This window comes from Penicillium odoratum (genome assembly GCF_028828045.1).
Source record: "Penicillium odoratum strain IBT 22623 chromosome Unknown utg000003l_segment0_segment0, whole genome shotgun sequence".
NCBI classification, from domain to species: Eukaryota; Fungi; Ascomycota; class Eurotiomycetes; order Eurotiales; family Aspergillaceae; genus Penicillium; species Penicillium odoratum.
Genome location: NW_026643145.1, coordinates 1,770,179 through 1,788,829, shown reverse-complemented (window position 1 = coordinate 1,788,829; position 18,651 = coordinate 1,770,179). Strand labels below are relative to the sequence as shown.

Below are 18,651 nucleotides of genomic sequence, written 5' to 3'. Positions count from 1 at the left end.
ATGAGAGGGAGATGGAGAAGGGTTCTATAGCAACATGGTGGAGAAATAACACAATGGGAGAAAAGGGAGTCAAAAGAAGAGAGACAATAAACAAGATCTATATGTTATCCAAGAAAAGGGCCCCGGAAGAAAACGTAAATGCAAACCGAGCCAGTCATGAAAGTTACGAGCTTTCGCTCTTCTTGCCCTGCTCGGCCTTGGCACCTTCGGAGAGGGCTTCCTTTGCTTCGGCGGATTGCTTCTCGGTCCCATTGGAGGTTGCCTCGACACGGGCCTCTTCTTTCTCATCGATATCTTCGATATCCTTGGGCGGGGCAACGGAGCCGTCGCTCCCGTTGCTTTTACTCTCTTCTTCGATGAGCTCCTCCTGCTCCTTGATAACCTCGAGACGCTGCTTGTTGGTGGCAGCACCCTCGGCGTTGTGGACCTCGAGCTCGATCTCGTGGAACAGCTCCTCGGGGATGCTGGAGAGCACCGACTTCAAAGCATCGATCTGGGAGGCCATATCGGACTCCTTGCCACCCTGGGTATACATGTAGGCATTGCTCAGAACAAGAAGAGTGGATGGGACACCCTGCTGCAGACGGAGATCAAGCCACATGGTAAGGTCCTCGCGCAGACGGGCGGGGGAGACACCGTGGGTTCGGATACCGCGAGAAGCGCTAGCCATCTGCAACTCCGGAACAGAAAGCGAGTCGACACCCTCGTAGAAGATAGCACGGTCGTCACGCTTGATCTGACGCATGCGGTGACGAATGTTGTAACGCAGCATGGCGTCGGTACCGAAGCTGTTCAAGTTCATGTAGCGGCAGATAGCCACTAACTGGGGACGCGACAAGTTGTCCAGAGTCAAATCATCCTTGAAGATCTTGCAGACCTTGACAACGTCTTCGGTGGAGGGCGATTCGCCAGTGGTGCGAATCTTGCGGAAGAAGTCTGCGAATTCCTCGTTCTTGACTGTTGCTGCGGTCAAAGGCAGACCAGTCTCACGCAATGTGTTACGTAGGAAGCTAGAGACCTCTTTACGAGTCGAGCTCAGGTTCGTGGCCTTGGTCTCCCGGGCAGACTTGCCCTCATATGTGCTGGGTAGCAGGTTGGGGAAGATCTTCAAAGCGACGGGGAGCAGAAGTTCAGCGAATGGAACGATAAGGAACATGGAGAAAGGAACCAGCCGCCCCAAGTCCTTGGTGGTACGTTGAAGCTGTTACCCAGGCCCAGAATTAGTAAAATGATCCAAAGCGATCTCAGCGATTCGAACATTGACCTACCTGACGGTGTTCTCTGCGGCTGAGCTCATACCCAGATGCCATCTTCAAAGCTAACCGGGTACTAATCTTGACCTCTGTCGCCAACAGCTTTGTGCCATCCCAGTAGTGCTGCAGCTCCTTCTTAACCTTCTGTCCAATCGTCAACTTCTTGACCTCCTTCTCCTTCTCCTGGATCTTCTGAGAGTCTGCGGGCTTTTTAACCAACTTGGGATCCGTAACAGCGGTCTCAGGTTTCACAGACTTGGCAACAGTTTGTGACGATTGCGCCTGGTCCTGAGGGATGGGCTTCTTCGCTTGCTCGGCATTGAATCCAGGAGGGGGGACTGATTGAGAGGAGTTGGATGTAGATTGTTCGGTGGCATAGCTACGCTGCTGAGGAATCAGGATCGCAAGAGCAGACACATGCGATGGAAGACCGCGTCCATTGCGGAGGAAAGCGTTCGCCGCGGCGATGGAAGCTGGGCCGAGAGCAGTAGCACGAGTGCGAGCTGTTCAAAGGAGAAGGAAAGGTCAGTCTACAAGGTCGTCTGTCTTCAAAACATAACAGTAAGAACATACCAGCCAGGGTCGGCCGCAATGCAGACGTGCTGCGCACCAGTTGAGCGGATCTCATCGTGGCGGATATTTGCGGAAAATGTTGGGGCGAGAAAAGGAAAGGGCCCTATCGATAAAGCAGGGGTCGCGGAAGGCGCAACAACGATCAGACTGTCGGGAACAAAGACAATCCCGTAAACAAGATGATCGAAATAAAATATGGATGATATGGATTTGTGTAGGTTGAAGAGAATACGGAATTAGGTGACGCTGCCGGTCATCACGTTTATCCACGTGACCGAAAGCGGCTTCGGAGCTGCATCGGAGATAAATGGATTCGATTGCTGCCTTGTTGCCTTATTGCCTTGCTTCCCAAAAAAGCTACTATCGTATATGTTAGATTATCTAGTAGGTACTCCTACAAGTCTTGCAACCATGGATGTGATTTCCCTATATATAAGGTGATGACTAAAGCAGTCGACGAGATGCCCACTTCATAGTCCAAGGTCACCAGACTCAACTCGGAAGTGGGCATTGGATTTTTTCTTTAATTTGACCCGCACGAAAGACTTGGGGGAGGACGCTCAGGACCTGCAACAGATTGTTCTTTCAATGCTTGAGTATATTTCGCACAAGTACTGTGAAAATTTAGGTATGTAAATAGGACATTAAAGGATGGATTATTCAAAATAAGCACTTGCGAGTTCCAATCTAAATGTAACCGTGGTTGTAAACGTGGATCATTGGATACTTTGTGGATCCTGCTTTTCCTTTAGCCGTGGCCCGTCCCTTGTATGTTCAATGTGGTCTGCTACATCTTTCATTACCGAGATGGGTTCTAGTGGATTCAATGAAACCTTTCTGCTTCACCTATACATTGATGTCTTCGAGTCAGATAATAGGCCCCCGCTTTACTTCTCTGTATCTACATGTAGGTAGTGAAGTACTTCACTAACGTGGTGGTAGTTTACTTCGACATCATTACACGCATTCTAGTTAGAGGGTGCCAGCAATCATCATAGGAAAGCCACTTAAACTTAGTATATATTGCATTGAAATTTCAAGTCGTGCCAATTTGGATTGAGCATGAAATGATCGACTTATGTAGTTGGGTCAGAAGCGTATTGGATCTCAGACAATCAGGACATGAAAACATGCTATGTAAAAACGGTCAACGCTATATGTGCAGGGTGCAAATCATTTACGCCAGGGGGTATCATGGTGATTAAAGAAAGTAAGCCCCAACTAGGTTCTCTCGCGAATAGTGGAATCAGTATCTCGGGAAATATCACGGACGGCAGTCGAGGCAGCCTCGTTGGAGTCCAAGAGAGGAATCCGGTCAACGCTGCCTCGTTTCTCAAGAGATGCATGTGTTCGACCTGCATCAGTGGCAACAGTAGCAGGAGTATCCGGGAAAACGAGAGGGCTAGTCGCTCCTTCGGGAGAACTTTGCCACCGAGCAACGTCCATCTTCAGCTGGTCTAGTTCTTTCTGGAACCGCTTGCCAAAGACGTCGATATAGTAGGTCGCACCGTTGTGGATACTCCAGACGAACAAAGCAGAGATGTAGACTGCGCTTGCATATCGGTACCAGAACCAGATTGGAGATGGGATCATGGTCGACAGCGCAAAGGCGTATTGAATTAACATGAATGTTGGTTCTTGCAGGGCCTCGGGCAAGCTCAGAACAAAGCGTCCAATCCAGGCCTTGGAGTATGACTTGCGAAGCCAGGTAAAGCTGGTTGGACGACCCGCCGCAATCTTATCGGCACGGCGCACAGTAATGAAGAAGTGGTATGCCAACTGCCAGGTCAGGTAGGGCACAGTAGACCAAATAATCATGGCCCACAGAGAATAGTGCTCAGGGTCACCCGGTTGGCTGAACTTGATAGCATAGACCGCGGGAAATCGCTCCTTGAGCATATCGACGGGGGTCATGTGAACAACACAGTGCAAGGTGACAGGCGGCATGATGTGAATGAATAGACTATCATGATATCAGACAATGCTTGACTCAAATCGAGACTTGGGGTACATACCTGACAACTTTGTCCATGCTATGGAAAACAAGTGAGTTCCGCCACATGGCGATGGCGGCCGCATTATTCCCGAATGTTAAACAGAATGTGCCCAAGAACAGCCGCTTCGAGCCAGGGAAGACCCACAAACTCAGCATGCATAGCATATTCACAAAATAACAGAGATCGGCGAGGAAGTAGTGGTAGCCCTTGGCATGGTAGGTGAAATACCGTATGGGCATAAAGTACGCCAGCTGAACTGTGTACCAGAGATAGAAATATTGAGGAAAAGCACCAATCAGGTAGCCGCAAATAAAGATGTTGAGCACACCGGCGATGAAGGAAGCTTTCTCTCGCAGGGTAACAGTAGCGGTCTTGTTCCACTGTTTCCCTAGACGCTCCACCCCAGTCTTCATGCGCTGTCGGTATTTATCAAGTCGCTCATCCGCGGTCGGGATTCGACGCTTCCACTCTCCCACCACACGCTGTCTAGCGTTCTGCCCGGTTGATCGTAGCTTCTCACGCTGTTTGCGCACCTTCTCCTTCTGCAGGTTGATTGTATGTTGCCATTTTTCCAGACGATCGGTGAGTTGGAAGTTATCAAGAAGATCGAAGATGGTCAACTTGTCCAGTGGAGGAAATGTCTCCCAGTCCTCCTGGTACGAGCTACTGTTGGAAAAGGAACCGTTGCGTGATAGCTTGCCGGGGGAAGGAGGAGGGGAGTAAAAGTCATCCGCGTCGGCGAACTCTTCCGAGAATGGGTTATCCAAGTCCTCGGGGCCCGGTGTCGACACCAGCGACTCTGGCGCGACAGCCGAGTCGCTGGACTTCCGACGTTGGTGGGCGCTAGATTCCTGCATCAGGAATTGTTGTTGAAAGGAAAAGAGGGTAGGACCGTCCCGGAGGTGAGGGTAGGGCCGGCTAAGGAAACGACCGAACGTTAGCATCCCCATGATGGCTTTAGTGTGCAGTTTGCGAAGTCACCGCCACGAGCAGCTTCGACCCTTCTTATCTTCATACTAGAGGGGCAAAAAGGTGCAACATACCTTATCGGGATTGAGGGGTGGATCGATCACGACCAGGGTTCACGCGGAGAACAGCGGAGACCAGAGCGCGATGTGGTTGGTAAGACGCGCCCTCAACCTATAGAGAAAACCGTAGGAAACGCGAATGTTGGTGTTGGGATGAAAGTCTCCAGGAATCAAGGAACCAGCGAGATGTTGATGACGGAGCGTGTGCTGTTGACTTGACCGCTGGTTGGCTTGTTTGGGTCCCGCTCCAGCTGGTGATTGATCCAATCACATAGCTTGGCCGAATCACGCCGATCAGGACCCATGTATATACCGAAAACGGCATCTTTTTCCCTTCTGATCATCCCTTGCCATGACTGATTTTAAGAGCCAAAAATCATGATAGTCATAGGGTTCCATCCACAGATTTTTATAGGCTGTCTCTTCTGAGCGAACAACCGGTCGCAGGTCGATGTAAACAGAATCGTGTGATTCGTGTTTGATTTAAGTTCAAAACATACTCCGTACTCAAGACCTTATATAAAATCCATGTCACATACAAAAACCAAGTGACCAAGCGACAAATTGAACCTTTCATCATTGAAGAACAGGAACCACCCGAAAGCAGAAAATCGTTATACCCCTCACGTCGCGCTACTTGAAGCAGCTCTCAAGTCCAACGGAGCGAGATCGGTATACTGTTGAGAATTGAAATCATCGGCGCAAATCTCCAGCAATGCGACTTGCTTTCAGATGCGGAGTAACTTTGCGATAGTCTGCTCTTCCTCAGCCCGTAGTCGACTTCAAGTGCTGCGAGCTTTCATAAGTCGACTCCATTCTGCGCCAGAATAGTCATATAACGTATTTCAGAGGCGAGCGCTGCACCCCAAAACACATAGTAGATGCGATAATCTACAACTCATCATCTCAACGATAGTGGTCTGTAGGAACTTTTCCTTGAACATTAGTTCTTTTAAAATGATATCTAGTCGTTTTAGAGAGATTTGAAAAATTTGATTATCTGGAGACCACACATGTAATAATATATATCTCTGGGGTTGAACGAGATAGTTTTGGGTATTATGATAATATAAGAGTTTGAACAAGATATTATAGTATATTTAAGGAAGTTCTTGTTGATATGTAAGTTCTTATATATACTGAATTTTCTTTGACAGATAGGGATTTCCTGTTCGGGAATTGAAGATCTATCCTTATATATCAATACAGCAGAAAATATTCCTAGGTAATATTCTGGTTATGCCTTTTTGGCCTATGGTAATAACAGTAGGTAATGAGGCTCTTAGAATTTCATTATCATAGATGCGTGAGCGTCATATACAAATCCGTATCAGAACTCCGTATCATTATATCATCCTGATTCGAACCCCTGCTAAATTAGGATAAGGGTTTACAAAATACCAGGCTCATGACCTACCCAAAGCTAATAATATTATAAAGCAGTTTCCAAATTACGTGTGTTGTGATAGTATCGCTTATGCGAAACAGTTAAGTTTCTAGCTGATTTCTGGTTTAGTTCCGCATGGATTCGTGGTATATAAGTGAGCCTGCGCAAGTTTCCCCTTGAAAGAAGATTCATCATGGCCTTCTTAGTCCAGTTGGTTATGCGTAAGCGCAGGTACGAACTCCTTAACAAATGACTCATTCACACATGCTCTGAGGATCAGGTCTTACCCCAAAGCCAGTGATCCCATCTTCCGCTAAGTAATCGGATCGAGTCTCGACCGGTTACCTTAGAACATATAATACAGAACATATAATACTTACTAATTTTTCCAATTTCATAATATCTTTACAATGATCCCAAATATGAATGGCTATTTAGATATGAGTTTGTAAGTTCTCGCAATTACTATGTGTTTAATGTTTTTCAGGGCACTCGGAACAAGTGGACAGTCCGAGTATATAGCCCTCATTCCCCAATGACACATGGATTCGGGGACTTACACGCCCCATAATTATCCGTTTTGTTTGGTAAAATGCATATGTTATCAAAAGCTTCATGTGGGCCATGGGTTATGACTTCCCATTTTTTTCGGCAGCGGTTCCCAGTTCACGTCCACCCCGTCGGATACCATCGGACCCGCATTCTACTCCCGCTTATGTCATGTGAGCGGGTGTTCGACGAGTGTTAGCTAGTTAACTGGGAGTAGTTAAGTTGACTAGTTACCTGCTGTTCCGCTGACTACCAGTGGAGATCTGCCTGAAGGAAAAGCTTATATTGGAGTGACCTGTCGGAACAAAGAAAGGGAGAATACACCTGATTAGATTGAGCTTGGTCCGACTAGCCCAGGTTAAGAAGTCACTGGTGATGATGAAGACGAAGAGGGGACGGAGGGGATGGGGGAAGGCTAGACGCCACGGCCGTATATCATCAATGATGAGATTGAAGGCAATAATCTTCTTCAGATGGGAAGTATTGAGGCGCGGCGTACACCTGAAAGATCCCGCAAATTCTCTCGAGGTGATGACCATTCTGAACATTACTAACATTATTAGTGTATTTATATTCATAAAATGAAAGCCGATTTCTATATAAGATTTCAGAGATGCTTTACAACAGTTGTAATTTTTCTGCTGAAGAGTATTCTTTGTTACCAATGAAAACAGAAGAACACGCGCCAGGACTACAAAGCAAAGAAGAATGCCCATCTCAATGGGCTTTTGAGGTTATCTTTGGCTTACCCATAAATGTAACGGGTTATGGAATCCAACCTAAGCCCATCCCAGGGTTGCCGTGAGTTAGGGCACATATTACCAGTATGCAGTGCTTTGATAATCAAAATAAATTGGCCATGGAAGGCTAGTGTTTTTATTTGATAGCAGATGTTTACTCCCAAACGAATACTTGCAGTGTGTTCATAAAAGCCAACTGCTAGGGGGATGGATGGTATCTCTCAAGACGTAATGGACAGGACAGTGACGGATCAATGGGAAGGGCATGCACGGGCACACGGGTCCATCTTGCTAGACCGGGGACCAGCGTCCCTGTCGGCCCCGTCGGCCCCACCCCTTTAAAGCTGCTGCGCGTAACATACTATTGTTCCCTGCAATTGGCTAAGGTGGTGATCATCCATTTGATCCCGCCGGGGGGATGGTCGGGGAAAAGGCGGAGGTGATGATCAAGTTGATGAAGCGCCCTTCAACAGCTCCCGATTGCCGAGTTCCCGGGAGAAGGAGTTGGCATGGATTCACAGTTCACATTCCAAAGGCCACTTCATCTCGAATTGTTTCGAAACACCGGAGCTTGAGAACCCGAGCGCACCCGAAGAAATAAATGGCGAACTAGTACAGAGTAGGTCCGTTCTGGTATTGATGGACCGATAATGAAAGTGGCAACAACGCTCCCCGCCGGCAGTTTCCCGTCCCCGAGAGCCAGCTATAAATAATGCTCAAAAGCCAATCCTAAAATAATCTTTGACTGACCTAGTTTTTCCTACTATTGTATAGGTGGTCAAGACGTCCAAACAATGGCACTCATTAAGCAACTTGTTGTTCTGCGTCGCAAGGCTGGTATGACAAAGAGGGAGTTTTTCAACTATCACTATCAGAAACACGGGGCTATTAGTACTGCACCAGACCCTGCTGAGACACCAACGTAAGCTACCACTTCACCATTTCTTCATCTCGTCGACGTCACATATATGCAAGCTATCCATATCTGGGCGTGTCTTAGCTCACGCATTGCAGAAAATATTTCCAAACCCACTTTGTCGATGCGGCATACCATGCGGACGACTCCCAAAAGGTGCCAAATGCGCACCCAGTGTGGGCGTTTGGCGATGGCATGACAGAGCTATACTTCGATTCCCCCGGAACACATGATGCGAGTGTTCAAGTCTGATTGGGTCGTTCAGAAAGTTGGACCCGACGGAGTCAACTTTTCCGATTTCAGTGCCGTCATCCCGATGTTTGTCACAGAAGTAGAATGTGTAATGAAGTCCTCTGGAGGCTTTGGAGCAAAGCAAATGGCAGGGAGCACCTTCGTCGCCATGTACTTTGTCGCTGTTCGGGGTCAACAGCAACAGCATGAACCTCTAATTTCGAAGTTTCAATCTTGTCTTGAAACATATGCTTCTCAAGATGTACAGAAGCTGGTGGTCAATAAGCCAGCTGATGTCGATTTCGATCTAGGCGCATATTTTGGAGGCGAAGACAAATTTCAATACTCCTTCGTTTTTACAATCACTCTGGATGGTGAAAACTCAATCGATAGGGTTCGAGAAGCCCAGAAGCATTTCGAAGAAGAATGCTTCTCCCAGCTAAACCTTCCAGCCACTTGGATTGCATGTGGAGAGCGTGCCGTTGTGCTGGATCAGGTCAGCAATATTAAAGTAAGCATCTAGCAAAAATCCAGATCTAAAGTTCTGATCTGACAACTGAAACTAGTTCGATCCTTCTCGGCAGCCGCTTCAAGGCACCTTGTCCAGCCTTTGATTGGCCTGAATAGTAATATCAGACGACTTACCAGTCCAGTACTCAGTGAATTATGACATGAATATCCAAGTCTGTAAAATCCATTTAAAATATCTCAGAACATTGGGTTCTTTCCGGAAAATACACTTCGAAGCGTTTGTGATCAGCTCTCAACTGTTCGAGCAAGAGCCGGATATATGGATCGATAACGTCATTTACTTTGGCCCTTCGCCAAAGTTGATTATAGACGATCATATAAGGGATCACTCACTAGGCTGAGTGCGGATTCTTAAGATAGTCTAGTGTTTATCGAGCTGCCGAAGTGATATGTAAGCTACTTGACACGCGACTTCGCAAATCCCTCACATCAAAATAATCCTTCAGAACACGAGTCACGCTTTCTTGCTCTCCGTAGATGCACAAGCGTCACCGCATGAGTGGAAAGCCTTCGCTTATGTGGCTGAACAACAGTGCCTCCTTCGCGGCTGCATTAGCAGTTAGGCTCGATTCTGGGTAGCAACTAGCCTTGTGTTTAGTATCGAGGTCAGTTAAGGACCAATCAAGACTTGCCCCTTCGTATGAAGCTCCCTGTAGGATTTCAATAAGGTTGCAAATATTATCCGGTGGTGATTCGGACGCCTAAAACCCCAGTATTTCCCCACAAAGAATTGCATCTTATTTTCTAGCACTGATTCTGATCCAAATAAGGTGAGTACACGCGAGTGCAGTCTGTAGGCCCAATTAGTATAGCGTGGGTTACACTTGTATATAGTGTGTTGGTTTGTCTAGCCACTTCAATGATGTCCGGTTACTGGCTCTATGTGGTTCTCCAGGCAACCCGTATTGGCGATACAATCCCGATTTGACGTGCCAAAGGAAGGAGACACTGTTTATTACCTATACATGCGCTTCCCAGAATAAGCGCCACTTACGCAAAATCCAATCATAGCATATTCATAATTATCTAGAGGTAGGGAATACATAAGGCGGGGAATATACGGTAACATAACTAGGTTATGTTGGCGGAAAATGACGAAGTAAGGGAGCCGTCAAATACCACTATAAGCCTTCGGGATAGGCTTATTCATCGTTCACTAATTTCCACGAGACTTTCTATCGTCACTTCCTTTTCTATTACCGTCACTCACACTATGGTATCTATATTGTATTCGAGCTAAACTCGCAAGTATACCTTAGTAGTACTATTAACCACTATTTTCTTATATAATCCCTACCCTACCTTACCCTTCTAAATAGCTATTAGACCAATACAGATAATAGAACTTTATCTTCAAATATTAGGATTTCAGATAAATATCATAGAGAAGATACAAAGTAGGGTAGGTAATACATATTTTGACTACTAAAATTTAGGTAAATAACAGACTTTATTTCAAATAACTTAGCAGTCAATATAAAATAATCAGCCAGTAATGGGCCAAAAAAGCCCATTGGGTTGGGCCTGGACAAGGGGTTGGCCCGATGGGCCAGCCCATGCCAAAGACTAAGCCCAGCATCTCCCGTGGGAAAATCCCTAAACCCTCAACTGACTCGCCGCACCTGGGCGTGTCGCTTACAGAAATCCTCCTAGTCCCGCCTAGGTCCATAACACTTTGATGTCTAGATATGATCTTAGATTTATAGCCCTCAAAACAGCCATGAATATGAGCAGAATAATTCTAGTCCAGAAATAAATCCGGGATCTCTAGTTAGTCTCCCATTTGCCGAAACAACCTATGAGATTGTTCACATGGCAATATGTACGGAACCCTCCGTGAGTACGGAAGATCCGAAGTCACCATTTCCCCACAAAAGCACGAAAGCAAGCCCAAAAGCATCCAGATTGGTCTATATTGACCCACATGCAGGAATACTCGCGGCCCGCGATACCGGAACAAAAGATAATGTGGGGCGGAGTATGCTTGTCCCGCCAGTATCTTCAGGAACATCTGCACTACAATACTCTTTTTTCCCCGTCATTCATTGAAATCAGCCAGAAACTGCTTTGAAACGAGTCAATTGAAAAAGTACTGGACTTCCAAACGCCATGGCTACAACCGACGAGGCGCAAAAGCGTCCCAATTTCCTATTCATACTTGCAGATGACCTGGTAAGTCCAGCTCAACTACTCTAACACCAGTTTCCAACTCAATTGACTGACATGAATCTGTCAGGGTTTCTCCGACATTGGATGCTTCGGCAGTGAAATCCAAACTCCCCACATCGACGCTCTAGCCGCAGATGGCATCCGCATGCTGAACCACCACACCGCGGCGGCCTGTTCGCCTACACGCGCCATGCTGATGAGCGGAACAGATGCTCACCTCGGTGGACTCGGGTGTTTGATTGAATCTCGGAATAGTCCACAGGGTGGAAAGCGGTGGAATGGAAAGGCGGGGTATGAAGGGTATCTGAACAATGATGTCGCTACCCTGCCCGAGATTCTAGGGGATAATGGGTATTTCACGGCTATCTCTGGGAAGGTAAGAACAAGCCAAAGTGGAGATTTACATTTTTCTCTCTTCTGTGATGGGTGGATTCTAACTATTTTATTTAGTGGCATCTAGGTCTGCGCGCTAGTCAGGGTCCTACGGAACGTGGATTCCAGAAGGCTTTTGCCTTGCTTCCGGGCTGCTGTAATCATTATGCTTGGGAGCCTGTTCAGGAACGTTTCCCGATGAGTGGTTCGCCGATTCATACTGAGGGGGGTGTTAAGGCTGATATGTGAGTTTGGATGCATTGCTTATCGAAGACTGTAGTTACATTACTGATGTCGACATCAGCCAACCGAACAAGACTGCGGATCCGGAAGGATTCTATACAACCGATTTTTATACCGACAAGTTGATCAACTACCTCGATGATCGATCTGAAGATGAGAAAGCGAAGCCTTTCTTCGCTTTCTTGCCATATACCGCTCCTCATTGGCCGTTGCAGTGCTCCAAGGCCCTGCGTGACAAGTAGGTTCGCATGTGATTGTCAAAGCAGCTTGGGGCTAATTTTCTCAGGTACAAGGGAATGTACGATGATGGCCCATATGCGCTCCGTGAGCGTCGGCTTAAGAAGCTTGTTGAGATTGGCATCATCGATGAGTCTGTTGTCCCTCATAAGGTGGAGACCTCGACTCAGGACTCGGGGGAATGGGATGAATTCACGCCCGAGGAGAGAAGGTGCTCCAGCCGGTCTATGGAGACCTACGCCGGTATGGTGAACTCGATGGATGACAATGTCGGCAAGGTGATTGCACATTTGAAGAAGACCGGCGAATACGATAACACTTTTATTGTGTTCATGAGTGATAACGGAGCAGAGGGTGCAGCGTAAGTCTCTATTTAAACGTGATTTGCTGCGATTTACTAACATAATACCTATAGATGGGAAGCAAGACGTGAGTGCCAGTATCAATATCAACATATCAGATTCTAAGCTAATATCTCGCAGCTGTCATGGGCGACAACATCAAGCGCGCCATCCACAAGTACTACGACAACTCATATGAGAACATTGGCAACTACAACTCATTTACCTGGTACGTAGCACCTTTACCAAATATTGAAACAACCCAGCAAATCTAACAGCCACAGGCTCGGCCCCCTCTGGGCTCAAGCTTCAACCGCCCCATCCAGACTATTCAAAGGATTCCCCTCCCAAGGCGGAATTCTAGTTCCCTGCGTCGTCAAACCACCAACAAATACATTCCTTCCATTCACCCCCGGCTCCTTCAACCGCTCCTTCAGCACAGTAATGGACTGGTCCCCCACCTTCCTCGAACTAGCAGGAATCAGCCTCCCCCAACCCTTCGAAAAAGAAAAGCTCCTCTCCCCAGAAAAAACCACCGTCCTCCAGAAGTGGACCAAATTCCGCGGTAGAGACGTGCACGCCATTCGCGGAAAATCATGGGTTCCATTCTTTGCTCATGGCAAAAAAGCCGAAGACGAAGAACTGTGGCATATTCATCCCTCGACCGAGCCTATCGGGTGGGAACTATTTGCGCGCGCAGCCATGCGGAAGGGTGATTGGAAAATTGTGCATATTGGCAAGGCTAATGGTGGTAAGGGCGAGAATAATGGGGATGGTTGGGAGTTGTTTAATGTTGTCGAAGATCCCGGCGAGAATGTTGATTTGACAGCTTCTCATCCGGAGAAGTACGCAGAGCTTCTTGCTTGTTGGGAGGACTATGTTAATGAGTGTGGGATTGTTTGGGGGCAGAATGCTATGGATCCTGGGCTGTCGAAGGAGGAGGCGCCTGAGTTGTGGCAGGATGAGATTGAATTGCAGAAGGCTTGGTTGGGGGCTAAGGCGGGAGACCGGGTTGAGTAAAATTATTTTTGAAATAGTTCTCAATCGTCGTTTATTTGCATTGCTGGTTGCAGGATTTCATTTCCTTCGTACTATCTTTTCCGTATGGGTTGACAGACGCGACTTGGTGAAAGTCATCCGAGGATGTTCGCTTAGTCTCAGGCCGCATGAGAGCGCACATCCAAGAATGAGCTGGAATGCGTGACTGGAACCATAGCCTGATCAGGTGGGTCTCAGTTGATCTGCCTCTTCGAATCGGTCGTTGCAATTTTCTGCGCTCGCCAGGTGCCGGTGCCACAGGACAGGCATTCGATATAGTCGGATTCAAAAAAGGACCTATCATGATCGATCTTTGCCCTTCATTCTACCCTGGTTGATGCCCTCGCGACTCGCAATATGACTTCCGGATCTTCTCTCCAAACGAGCTGTTAACACCAGCCAATAGCATGATCCTGATCAATCTGATCGGCATTCCAAGCCGGGTAGAGTATGTATTCGATCGCAAAATCGTTGTTCGATCAAACATATTTCCTAGCATCCTTACAGGACACAATCCGCAACAACAAAGTTGCCAAATAAAGAGAGAATCCCAGAAGGTAACAAACAAGTCCAATATGAAAGACAAGTCTTTGAGCCTTGCTGAATCTCGAATATTGTCGCAGACCTATACTGAAGTATATAAGGCCAGTGCCGACAACTCCAACAGCAGGAGCCATTTCTTTCCAGACGAGATTTAACATGGCGAGCGCAAATGTACGGGAATCAGTAACCGCGGTTTCTCTCCGGGGTTTCCGGGTTCGGTTTCTGCCGTTATTGGTGGGGCGTGGGGAGGTTAATGAATGTTGAAATCGAGGCAAGCGTAAAGGGGAGGGAGAGAGGGAAGTGAATTGTATTGAGTAACTCAAAGACAAGCAAATCCCTTTCTCGGCTCAAAAGGCTCTTTTTCTTGTTCATGAAGTGACCTTTTGACCGCGTATGCCCAGTGGGGCTTCCACGTGTACCGCATACTCAGTTCCCACTGGTTACGATAAGATCTAATGGTTAAAAGTAGCGAGGGAACCGATAACTTAACTTTTTAACCATGGGCCCTGACACTACTCAAGTATCCGTCATTCAGGGGTAAAATGTTTGAATTCGTGTACGACAACTTTGCATAGTATTGTAAATCTGCCCAATCCCAAAATATCCGTGTTCGCCGCCGCTCAATAAGATGTTCTGTTCCATAATTAAAAGCTTCAAGTTTCTTCAATATCCGTACTGTGTCATTGAAGGTACGCTGGGCCAGTATGCGTTTTTCTCGGGCGCATATGGCTGTGCATAATATCCCGGCATGGGGTGGGGGTGAGGGTGAGGATGCGGATGAGCATGAGGATGAGAGTGAGGGTCTTGTTTGATTACTGGGGATTGCTGGGGGACCATGTTCGGTGGTCCCATTCCGATAGGGTAGGCGCCGTACCCGGTCGTTGGGCTGTGGGGGCCACTCGACTCGCTGGTTGCGGGGGACATTGGCAGGCCTGGACCCGAACCTGGGCCTGGGAGGGAGTACTGGTCGGGTTCTAGTAGGGGACTCTGGTCTTCCTCATCGTCCTCCTCCTCCTCATCATCTAGGGATGTGGTGGGGGCGGCATGGACACGAGTTGCCGGGTCGTTGTTTTGGTAGTTGGCCTCAGGGAGGTGAGTCTGAGTCACCTGGACTAGTGTGTTTGCATCTGGTGATGGTTAGTGAGATGATGGAGTTATTAAGTTGGAAGATTAGCATACCAATCTCTCCATCGAGGTATCGCTCTTCCATCTGTCGGACGAAATAAATCTCATCTAGAACCTGCAGACGGTTTGCTGGGCTGATCTGGCGTCGTACGTCTTGGCCTGCCTCTCGCAGCTTTGCCGCGGTGACTCCATGACTGTCTTTGAGCTCACAGAGTATGTGAACGAGGAGACGGAGTCGGTCTAGCTTTGTTAGTATGAAACGCGGAGAGATTGGAATCAGTCTATGCCTACCACGCTTCAACAGGTGGTCCGGCTCTCGGTGTAAGACACCCTTAGGCCACCACCCAGGCTTAGTGTGTTCAGGGTCGACACGTTGCGATACTCCTGCAATGACCTTCCGTCCATTGTATGGGAAGTGAACCTGTTTCCGAGGTTCCACAAGCTTAATATACGACTTTGCGATGGCGCGGCAGTTCAATTGTTGGAAGTCCTCGAATGCCTTCTCATAGTACTTGCGTAGGAGATCACGGTTGCCAATTTTAAGCACGCTTCGTCCCGGTGGGGGTGTTGGTGGAGGCGAGGCCGATTTGGGTCGAGGTCGAACCATGCCGGTTCGTTTCATGTCCCGTCGTTTACGTCGACTCTGTTGTGATTGCCATTCACAAGGAATTAATTCAGCTGGTCTAGCCGGGCCAGGTTGCGCCCATCCTAGCTCTGGTTGCACTCCCCACGAGGAAGAGGTTTGATTCTGGTCTGTTCTTGATCAGTACCAGTCTTCCCCAGGTCTATCGCTCTGCTTACTATGATATTGCATAGGTTGGGTACTGGGTGCAGCCATTTCCATGAAACGATCTGTCACCTCCGGCGTGAAGATAGCTCCCCCACAGCCCGCAATTGACGGCGAGGCTTCCACTTGAAGCTTCCCATTGTGATCAAGATAAATGACTGCAAAGTGAGGATGTGGGAATTCCACGTTGGCCGACTGGGCAGAGGCCGCCTAGGCAATATGAGCAACAGGTCCAACGATGGCGCAAGGGTGATCCAATTACCATATGTGAGTGTGGCACTGATGATTCAGAATGTCTGCGTTCAAGGGCATCCCCAACCCCTAGATGTGATCGACTCATATCCATGGCATAAGGTAAATGGTGATTTGAAGGTTGAGAGAAATAAGTGGGTTCTGGTCTTAAAGTAAATGAAATTCCACTAGCAAAACAGCAGATAAAATTAAAGAATAAGAAACACGGCCAACTGTTTTTTGGCTATAGAATCCGGGACCAGTGGGGAAAGGAGCAATGGAGCAATTATAATGAGCGTCGGTGGTTTTTCCTGGATACGTCAGCATAAGAATGCAAGGACAAAAGGAATATCTGCGGAGCTGAAGCCGGTGGCAATGAAGCGTTCCATTCGATCCCTCCTGCAGCTTCTTTACGATCGATCGGATTTGGTGCACAGAGCCCATGGGTCCAGCGGGTTCCAGGCCGAGCGCACAGACGCGGGAAATGGAGAAGTAGGGCTGTTAGAGAGTGAAGCTCATTGGTCGCATCAAATACCCTATCCATGGCTTGAAATTTCAACTACTCAACTCAGTATCCACATTTGTCGATCTGTTGCGCTTGGGGACTCGAGAACACCAGCCACAGAGTGGGAATTTAACAGATACTATCGAGGGTTCTGCTTTCCCTGCGGACCAATGGGTTTACCTCTCTCGAGAAGCTTCCAGGGGGCATCTTGGTTGACAGAAGCAAGTTCCCTGCGGTGAATCGTCGATCACCCAATCAGTGGGAGAGGGGGCAAGTCAGCCTCACTCTGTAACGAATGAGAAACCATGATCTCCGATCTGTACATGCGCCAGGACTCTCAGCCACACTTTCTGGAGACCCAGAGAGGGAAGCGGGCCGGGACGCCATCGAGGGCGCCATTTAAGTCGTTTTCTGCAAGCTAGGGTGAGAAAGAGAGCATCTCGACAGTTGGACAGACGGATTCGAATCGAGCCGGTCTCCCTACTTTGCAGTTTGCAGTGGCCACCTCATCATCCACTTTCATCTGTGCTGTGCGTGGATCAGTCAATCAATGTATCTTGCTCCACGCCAGAGAGGTCCAAGCGGTTCGTTTTGGTTCATTGAAGCGACCATCGAATCTTGAGCTTATTCAAACTCTCGGGAGGGCACTTCCGGCTCTAGGATAGACTTTGGCTTTGGGGTTTGGTTTGGACTTTTGTCTCTGCATGCACCAGTTGACTTTTGTTCTTTTCTTCAATTTCATTGACAAATAACTTGAACTTTGCATCGCTTGTCCAAATCCAAGGTGGGAAAGGAGTTTCATCGCAGTTGCAGTGTCCGAGTTGGACCCGATGCACCGGCTTGCAGCGATGAATAATCGGTTATTCAAATCGGATCAAATTTCCAGATTGATAATGATTGTAAATCATTGAAGTTCCAGGTTAAGTGGGCAGAGGATCCACCTCCAAACTCGACCACTCGACGGTGGCTTGCAGGTTGCAGGTTGCAGTAATTCCAAGAATCCATTCCAAGATTTTCTACTTTCCTCCATTAGCTCTGTACGACTTCGGATAAGGTAAGCGCGAGTCGTTGTTTGGCTCACGGACCGCCCGTATCGAAAGGACGCAATAACAGGGCCTAGAGCCGGTTTCCAAAATTGACTTCCGGGGAAGTTGAAAGATTGAAAAACAAAAGATCAAATTGAACTCAACTGGATCTTGGCAGAAACTTACACCGCCGATGGTCTCCTGATTGAGCATTGACCTTCTTAACAGTTAAATACATTTGCTCTACACTTCCCTTCCCCCCTTGCTTCGCCTTTGTACACCTGACAACATTTGAATGAAAGCTTCTGCCTTGGGGATACGGGGATACGGGGATACGGGAGAGACTGCACTTATCCCGCCGTTGGAAGTGTCAAAAGTTCTTTCGGGCTTTGCTTTACCCTTGTCGGCTTCATGCATCAATTCCTACTACCAGGTCATTGATGCATTAGCCCCGCCTTGGGGCAGCCCACATTGCAGATTCTCTCTTTACTATGGCATGTTAGTCCACTCCGAGTCTGTACAAAGTACGGCTATACAAGTTTCTTGGTCTTTCCAGGTGCAGATTTTGGTGAGGCTAAAGCGGTGACGCTGATGCAGCGGCTCTGCACGTTAAGGGGAATGGCTATTTGGAATTATAGATGCCAAAGTCCCTCCTATCTGCACCTCACTTTCAATTACAATTTCAATCTCAAAAGTCCCAATTTCCTTTTAGCCCTCATTATCGACTATGATCGCCTAAATACATCCCCTCGACAGATGTAATTCCCTCCACTGACTCGGAAAGAACATCCGTCCATACACATGATTGGAATAATGACTCGACATCCCCA

The 18,651-nt window shown here is 47.8% G+C and overlaps 5 protein-coding genes across 5 annotated transcripts; 2 read left to right on the top strand and 3 right to left on the bottom strand.

The window, feature by feature from the left end:
- Positions 1-163: 163 nt before the first annotated feature.
- Positions 164-1,881, bottom strand: N7520_003927 (MRS7 family protein; the record flags this gene model as incomplete). The annotated part of the gene is made up of 3 exons (XM_057137862.1): positions 164-1,201; positions 1,269-1,756; positions 1,827-1,881. The coding sequence occupies 3 exons, from the start codon at positions 1,879-1,881 to the stop codon at positions 164-166; spliced, it is 1,581 nt and encodes a 526-aa protein (XP_056998327.1).
- A 1,166-nt stretch (positions 1,882-3,047) lies between these two features.
- Positions 3,048-4,773, bottom strand: N7520_003926 (glycerophosphocholine acyltransferase; the record flags this gene model as incomplete). Its single annotated transcript, XM_057137861.1, has 2 exons — positions 3,048-3,789; positions 3,842-4,773. 2 exons carry the CDS (start codon positions 4,771-4,773, stop codon positions 3,048-3,050), a joined length of 1,674 nt encoding a protein of 557 aa, XP_056998326.1.
- Positions 4,774-8,675: 3,902 nt separating this feature from the next.
- N7520_003925 (uncharacterized protein) lies at positions 8,676-9,197 on the top strand (the record flags this gene model as incomplete). The annotated part of the gene is made up of 1 exon (XM_057137860.1): positions 8,676-9,197. One exon carries the CDS (start codon positions 8,676-8,678, stop codon positions 9,195-9,197), a length of 522 nt encoding a protein of 173 aa, XP_056998325.1.
- Positions 9,198-11,314: 2,117 nt separating this feature from the next.
- On the top strand, positions 11,315-13,587 carry N7520_003924 (arylsulfatase; the record flags this gene model as incomplete). Its single annotated transcript, XM_057137859.1, has 8 exons — positions 11,315-11,377; positions 11,442-11,750; positions 11,825-11,991; positions 12,051-12,227; positions 12,276-12,587; positions 12,642-12,655; positions 12,709-12,796; positions 12,852-13,587. 8 exons carry the CDS (start codon positions 11,315-11,317, stop codon positions 13,585-13,587), a joined length of 1,866 nt encoding a protein of 621 aa, XP_056998324.1.
- A 1,224-nt stretch (positions 13,588-14,811) lies between these two features.
- N7520_003923 (DUF2841 domain-containing protein) lies at positions 14,812-16,406 on the bottom strand (the record flags this gene model as incomplete). The annotated part of the gene is made up of 5 exons (XM_057137858.1): positions 14,812-15,275; positions 15,328-15,513; positions 15,565-16,026; positions 16,075-16,270; positions 16,323-16,406. 5 exons carry the CDS (start codon positions 16,404-16,406, stop codon positions 14,812-14,814), a joined length of 1,392 nt encoding a protein of 463 aa, XP_056998323.1.
- Between the last annotated feature and the right edge of the window lie 2,245 nt (positions 16,407-18,651).